The sequence below is a fragment of the Alligator sinensis genome, unplaced genomic scaffold, assembly GCF_000455745.1.
Source record: "Alligator sinensis unplaced genomic scaffold, ASM45574v1 scaffold219_1, whole genome shotgun sequence".
NCBI lineage: Eukaryota > Metazoa > Chordata > Crocodylia > Alligatoridae > Alligator > Alligator sinensis.
In genome coordinates this window covers 4388483-4396577 of record NW_005841866.1, presented here as the reverse complement: position 1 = coordinate 4396577, position 8095 = coordinate 4388483, and the positions used below count along the sequence as shown (strand labels likewise).

Below are 8095 nucleotides of genomic sequence, written 5' to 3'. Positions count from 1 at the left end.
GCCGCGCAGCACATCTCCAGAGCACAAAGCTTTTTGTTGTTGTTGTTTTGTTTTGTTTTTTTTGCAAACTGCATGTAAAGAACCGGTCTCTGAGCAAATCAGACAGTCTCAATTTAGGTTACACTTAACAATAAAATGTGAAACTGCTGCTGAAATAAAACACTGGTAAATATAGCACATTTTAATAACTGGATTGAATCGGACCTAAATATAAAAATGTAGGTAGCTTATTAAATATTACGTATGGCAGGACTAGATGAAACCATTCAGCGTGATTTTTATTTTGTTTCCCCCATCTATAATCCTATTATGACAAAAACTTACTTATTTCAAATCTCATTCCTTCTCCAGTAAAGAAATCATGATAGACTTCCCCCCCCTACCCCTACCACCCCCAAGACATCTCTGATATTACCATCACAACAATGTTTCTGTGCAAATCTATGGAACAGAATTTCAACACCCTCCACCCCCCGCCCCCCCAAAAAACAAAAACAAACCAACCCCAAACTCAAAAAACAATGCAGTTATAGAGCTGGCCTAACCAAATGGAAAAAGTTTAAAATTTTTCAAAACATTGTTTTTTCTTTTCAGTCTTGTGTCAGTATTTAAAAAATGTAAGAAAGGGCTCGACTGCAAAATGCAACTGCATCTGCTCCAAGAAGGCCAGTCACTGAAGGACACATTTCTCTTCTTTCTTGGCCATCTTGCCTTTGTTTTGTTCAAGAGTCCTTTCCAAATGTTCATCTTCTTCCTCAGCCCTGAAACAAACACAAGGCACAATTATTACTGTCCATTTTCTGTTCAGGCGACATAGTCAAGACACTACCTTACACCGCGGAGTCTCTAGGCAGGGCTAATTTGCCAAAGGAACTCCAATCCGGGATACCCTTCTTAGAGCTAGATGTGAAAGCACCATTCGGGTTGAGGATCTGGATCTAGCCAGAGCCTCCTTTGCTTTAAATTGGATCGTCTTTGACAGATAACCCGAGTGCTTCAAACTTGGTCACTACAGAACATTTGCTGCGTTTGTGTACTGAACTTTTTTTGAAACTTGTACTGCCTGCACAATCCAGACAAAGCAAACCCATGCGCAGAAAAGGCTCATGTCCCTAGAGGATTAACAAAACAGCAATATGGCAAACTTACTGTTTTTCCTGAATATGCCAAACTTACTGTTTTTCTTGAGCATCCAAATCTCTGACCAATGCATCACGTTTATTAACGAGAATAACGAGTTCATCCAGCAAAAGCTGCTCTCGCCTCTTCTGGGCTTCAGTCTTTTGCCAATCTGGGCGATGAAACAAAACAAAACAAAAAGCACACAAATGTACGCCTTGAAATCTGTTTGATCTCGGTCTCTGCATATGACTTAAACTGGTGTCAGATCGGTGGCCTTAGACACAGAGAATGTAATTTCTTTGTATGACCCAATAATGGGGTATATAACTTTAATCAGCCATCATTTCACATTTGTGCGGATTTGTGTCAACCCAAAATATCAAATTACTGAAAATCTCCTTTTGATTTCCTGTTATTTCCTGTTGTTCTTTCAAAAGTCATCAACACGAATGGACGTTTCTACCTGAATTACAAATGTTTGTGTTAGATTTTGGGATATTATTCCCAGGTGCCTAATTTCAAAATATTTCATAGAACTTCCAACCTATGCCTGGGCAGACCGGAATGATTTTTCCTATGGTGATTAAAAAAAACCCCAAACAAACCAGGAACAAAAGCAGTAATCCATATTCTGTTTTTCTCATTTACTGTTTGATTTATCTCAATTTAGAGAGCTTGAAGAATTACTTCCGGTTTTTTTTCCACAAATAGGTGGGGAGACTCGTTTGGGAAACAGGAGGAATTAACTGAATGCTTTTTTCTAGAATGAAACTAATCTAATCTAGAATGAAACGCCATCTCCCTGCAAATAACCTATTCTTTGCTAATTTCTTGCTTGCTATATCTAAGCAGTTGGAAGTATCTCACACTGGGCACCATATGCTTCACAACAACTTTAAAAGTAGGTATCAGTTAATTAGCATTTTTCTTTGAAGTAAAAATACACTTGCTAGACCATATTACACAGCACCTCTCCCCATAACAGAATGTAACCCGTTTGTCATTTGTATAGTGGCTGAGTCCAGGGTTCGTTGCTAAATGACAATTCCGGCCCTGATTTCTGAAATGATTTTGTTGTAAAAGATCGGAGGGTGTGCAGACCCTCTCCCGCTGCACTAACTGTGCGCATGTTTATTCCCTGAGGACTCCGAAGGGACATTTCTGATTGTATAGACTCCCTTTTCAGGGCAATGACTCTGGCACTCTTTTAACAAAGCACTAACTGCATTTCATAAAAATAAGGCAAATTTAACACGGGAGCACTCCTGAAGCCCAAGCCAACTGCTCACTAGCCAGACTCGAAGGGCTTGTAGCTGTCAATCAACTATCAGTCTACTCCGCCTCCCTCATTAGGAAGGTAAACAATGAAAAGAAGGAGAAGTAGATGATGAGGGAGATAGCAGAACAAATGAGGACCAGGAGGGAAACAGGACACCAGCTTAAAAAAATCCAGAGCCACTGACTCAAGCAGTGTCCTCCCCTCTCTGCACTTTCCAAAAAGCAGAGGAAAGAGAGTGTGCAATCCTTTTGGATTTCTCTCTTCTCTCTCCATTGCCCTGGGCAATCATGTTAAAACTCACATGGCTGGTGCTTATTCAGATAAACCTAACAATGCACACCAATGGTTACCATGTGAATCTTCACAAACCACACAAGAATGTGCTGGTTCAAATCCCCCTGACCCCCCTCCAAAGCAAAATTTATTCAAGACAGCAAACTGCTCAGAAGCTTTATGAAAGCAAGTGGTGCTAAAGGGAATTTGGTCTTGTATTTACAAATTAAAAATTAGATGCATCATCATGCAATAAAGGTTAGAACAGCAGCAAAAAGCCAGGGATGTGTAACCATTTTTATCAGTCTCTTGCCTTCTGTCTGTGCCCAAGTATCCACAAATCAATATAGGTGTATTTCCACATACAGAAAATACACACAGACACGTGTGTATGCTCCCTTAACGGAAGCAAATCTGTATGATGGCATTTCACAAATGGGGAAGAACTTGATATGGTGACACTATATTCTTTTCCCTCACACTCATGCAGAGAAGCCTGGCAAAAAGACTTTTTTTTTTTTCCTTTTCTTTTAAACGGGCTGTTTCTTACCCCTCCATTTTTATGGAAGCTAATTTTCCAGGTGTATACCTAACAGGATACAGAGTCTCAGCCACAGCTACTGGTCATGAATACAACTTACCTCATAATTTTTCTTCGCTTTGAAACCAGCCCCAATGTGGAGCTCAGAAAAAGCTGTTTTTGAGTTGCTAATTTAGAAGACACCCTTTTTATTTTTGTCAATGTATGCCCTTTCCTAGTCTCATGCATTTTGGGGAAGGCTACTTTCATTCACCCTGTTTAAAAATTCTGCCGTCTCCCTCTGAATCTCAGAACAGTCTCTCCATGGAAAGACGGTACTTACTACATGTAAAAACAAAGTAGCAGTATATGTAGTGTAACCTCCCTTTAAAAAGAGCCTAGCAAAAGCGTCTCTCATGCAATGCTAAGGATTCAATTCAGAACAGGGAAAAATATACGTGGTTCAGAAGTTCCAAATCTGTTCACACACCCTCAAATCCTGACCCAAGTTGTAGCCTAACTTTTCTATGCTTCCAGTGATCTTCTCACTGACCTCTAGATTTCTCTAAAATGTTGACACCTGAAGATCCAGGTAAAAGGATGGCTCTGGAAAGCACCATTGCTACAAGCCTTTGATCAAGCAATTTAGTTTAAATTTAATGCAAAGTTTAAGATTTTTAGAAACATTCTTGGCTTTACACTGGGCTTCTCAGAGCATCAGTAGCTATTTTCTATGACACCTTGCTTCTCCAGGCAAAATTCAAAATCTTTTTAGTACAATGCTCAATGGAAACCTTGAAAGAACTAGATTTCCTCCATTAAATTCCTACCTATAAATGTAATAGACACAGCTCTCTCACCCCTGGGTAACAAATAACAAGACATTCATATCTCAAATATAACTGATTTTTGTTGTGGATAGCAGTGCAGTTTGTGAAGTTGCCGCACAAAGCTTCATTAGGACGACTACACATTCTCACTTCAGACAGCTTAATGATCTTTTTGTACTGCTTCTCAGAAAAAGCGAAATATGTTACTTTCTCCTTAGGAGTAAATACAATTAAATGTCAGTTTGTCAGGGTAGAATGCGTGTTTCTGGCCCAGCATTTGAAGGATATTATTTTGTATGTTATTGAATAACCTATTTGTTTTATACAGATAAATACCTGGCAGGACCTTCCCATGCCTGCCGCTCCCCCCTCCCCCCTCCAAAATTGGGACCACCTTTCAGGAAGAACACAAGTGTAAATATATTTAAAAAGTAACTGTGTGCAAGTTTGGTTTCTACCTGTTGTACATTTAAAGATAGGATTACCTATAACACCTGTCAAGTGTAGTTACCAACGCTGACTACAGCTTTTGGAAGCTACAATATAGGCTGTGATTAATTTGAAGATTTCAGAATAATACTGTTATAAAAGCTACAGTCTGGACAAAAATAGGATTAAGCTCTGAGGCTGTATATGAGCAAAAAGTGTTGAAATCCAAAGCCCCCGTGCAACCGCTTGCAATGTGCAGTTTAAAATTACAGAGTTTGTTAAATTCAGGTTGAAATAGAAACGTTTTCAATTATTCATCTTCATGGACTTCATATTGTCTTTTTTTCCCCTGTTGCTTAAACTGATAATTACTTTGAGAAAACAGACAGCCTATTCCAACAGAAACACTTTAATAGAAATGGTTGAAAGTTCTTCTAGTAAAACATTCAACCTTGCCACTATAATAAATAAGCCAAGCACTTTGATGAAAATTAACACTAGTTTTGTAAAGAGCACATTGGGGGATTGCAGTCAAGTCTTATCTTTAGTTCCAGTCAACTAGCAATCCTGAAAGAGTTTGCATCATCATCAGAGCAGGCCATTTGATAGGATTCTACTGCTGAACCTAATCAATCTATGGAATACTGTGGCTGTGCTGTGTAACAAAGCTAAAATAGATTTACAAATGGGGTTTTAGGGGATAAGCTCCTCCACAGGATTACATATTGATTTTAAATATAAAAAGCTTATCATATAAACCATAACTACAAAAATAGTGAACCTATGCATAAATCCTTTTAGAAGAGCACCCACTTCAAACTATAAGCCAAGAATAAATCAAGATGTACAAAATCCTAAAGAAGATCCATTTCTTGGGCAGAAAATGAACACACTACCCCAAGGTGTGCAAAAATGAACTTATCTTTTCTAAGGAGGCATTAAATCTGGAACAAAAAAAAAAAGGTAACTGGAGTATGTTTGTACGTCTAAGGCATCCTGCTACTCAGCTCCAAATGCAGTCAAATTCATGCTCTGAAATGCATACCTTGCTTACATGGGACAAACTGCTTTGAATAGGGGCAGTGTTTCCATGTGTGTGTTGAAACAGACCACGTAGGTTGTATTTTCTTCAGCCTATTATAATTCTATAAAACTATTTCAGTGCTTTCTCGGGAGTGAGCAGTTGCAGCAGCAAAATTCACTTGCAAAGACAGGAATACTTTATTGCTGCTATAAAAAAAAGTACCACTTTACTCTCCCTTTCTTATCTTTGCTGCTAAATGGGAACTAGTACTCCTTTTTTTTTAACCACTGTTGGCCATTCATGTGTTCTGTGGGAAGTACTTTAACACTCCAAAAGACCATTCAACTGCATATGCATCCATTTTAACAGTTGGCTAAGAGGACACTGTCTCCACATCACTGAACATTATAACGGTCAGCACCTCTAAACTACAGTACTGCCCACACACTGCTCAGACTAGCAGGGCAGGCCGATGGCCAATAAATCGCCTTTATCTACAATCAGCAGGCTGCTACCTTTTGCAAGTTTCCTTTTTTCCTGTCATCAACTAGCTAAGTAAATTGGTTGATAGATTTTTAAACAGCACAGCCACACGTGAAAGAGTTAGAGCAATTTACCAAAACAGTAATTATCACCTCCCAACAACTTTTTTTTTTAGGTACCAGTTTGAATTGGAATATTTCTGCTGAGTTGCTTACATTAAACAAACAAGCAAACAAACAAACTTCCTTGCTATTTTTGTATCCATATATTTCAGATCGGGAACAAGTGTACACAATGTTAGACCTGTCCCTTTGCATCTTTCACGTGGCATCAACTGCTCATTAACAAAGGGCTAAGTAGCTTCTATGATGCACACTCTACTGTGCTCCTCATTTAGTCAGTTTAACTTTCTGATCTCTTCTACAGCCAACCTTACCACAAATGTCAGTTTTGTGCTGTTGTTCTATAATCACTTTTACAGTTAATATTCAAAATCAAACATACATCAGCAATTAAGCACCTTCATGCACAGAGCCAATGCTTCAAAAATAACATTTTAACTTTTTGTTATGTATTCACAATATTAATAATTGTTTTAGTGGAACAATTCTTTCTTTAATTTGGTTTTAAGTATATTTCAGTGTCTGAGCAGTACTGCAGAAGTACTGTGTAGTAGTATTCCAGTGGAATACTAATCACAATAACAGTCAGAATTCTAAAATGTAGTGTAAAACATGCATTATGTTTCTTGTAAAATCCTGGATGTTGAATCATTTTTAAAAACAAAAAGTTTAACTGAGCATCCCACTGTTTGGTACATATTTGCTACTTAAAAAACATACAGTTTTATCAAAACTGGAGCATTATTTTCTGTATGATTGTAGGCATGCAAAGTGGACATGAAGTCCTGAAAGAATAAAATGTTAAGGTCCTTTTTAGCACCTTTTTGTTTAAAAAAGGTTTTCTGGTTTTAATACATTAATAATTAAATTGCACTAATTTCTAAGTAATTGCTTTCTCCAGACAGAAAGCAGTGTACACATTTTGGACTCAAAGTTTATCCAAGACCACTGCGAACTAGTCTTACATAAGCGTATAGTAACACAGCTATGAAAAGGCCACCTGACACCCCTTGCCTTTTTCCTACAAACTTACGCTTCCAGTGAGGTCTCCAAACTAATTAGAATTGATTTATTATGGATCAGGTACCTTATCAGGTGAAGAAAGAAAATTACCATGGACAGTCAAAGGGTTAAGAGGTCAATACAGAATAGCAAAATCAATTTGCATTGATTAGACAAAAGGTCCATTTTACAGAGCCCAAAGGATTAACTTATAAGCAAACATCTTTGAACTATAAGACAGCATGTGGGACTGAGAAGTATAAGCAGTGCAGCATTATAAAACACTTAAGATATTTAAATAACAAAATAAGGTAAGCAATAGTTTAAGCTATCTGAACATTTATTTTTATTATGAATCAGCCTTTGGATTATTGTATCATTCATTTAAAAGCACTATGGAAGGTATTCAATTGTTGTATTTATCCCCTATGTCAATCTTCCCATGAGTTTTCATTCAGGTAAGGTGACTAGACTCTAGAGAGCTACAGAGAATGAAGGAAATATGTGCAGAAGGATTGTACTAATCCTGAAGTTGTATGTGATGAAATATTTGCTTGACACATGTATAATATTTTACCATGAACACTGATGTGATTTTTTTTTTCCTGGTGAACCACACTGTTGTAAAAATAAGTTAAATGCAAAAATAACGAGTCTCATGTACACGGGTCACGATTTTCATTTCCTATGACATGAAAAACACTACCGCTGTACCAAAGCTAGTATTACTTTACTGTATTAAAATAACAAATAAAACATTCTAAAAATATATTGGTCTTTTCCCCCTCTTGTTGCTTTTTACTTTATTTTTTTAAACAAGACTTGTGTTTATGACCTGCTTTCTCCGACACTTGGAATAATTTCTCTGTATACAAAACTTGAGGGATGGGAGGGAAGATGTCTGTACACTATCATTTTAAATAATGTGTGAGAGCTGAATCAGTTCACAGCTGAGCCCTTCTTTCTGGTCTTCCTGTTAAGCAGTTTCACACAGTTAACATTTCTTACCTT

General features: G+C 37.5%; 1 protein-coding gene across 1 annotated transcript in view; it reads right to left on the bottom strand.

Annotated features, from left to right (window-relative positions):
- Window positions 1-488: 488 nt before the first annotated feature.
- The window catches only part of EHBP1 (EH domain binding protein 1), a 355074-nt gene continuing 347467 nt past the window's right edge, over window positions 489-8095 (bottom strand). The window contains exons 23-25 of the mRNA XM_025192426.1: window positions 3748-3824; window positions 1177-1396; window positions 489-761 (exon numbers count right to left, since the gene is read on the bottom strand). Coding sequence (XP_025048211.1) covers window positions 671-761; window positions 1177-1396; window positions 3748-3824 — 388 coding nt within the window. The 3' untranslated portion in view covers window positions 489-670. The remainder of the gene's footprint in view (window positions 762-1176; window positions 1397-3747; window positions 3825-8095) is intronic.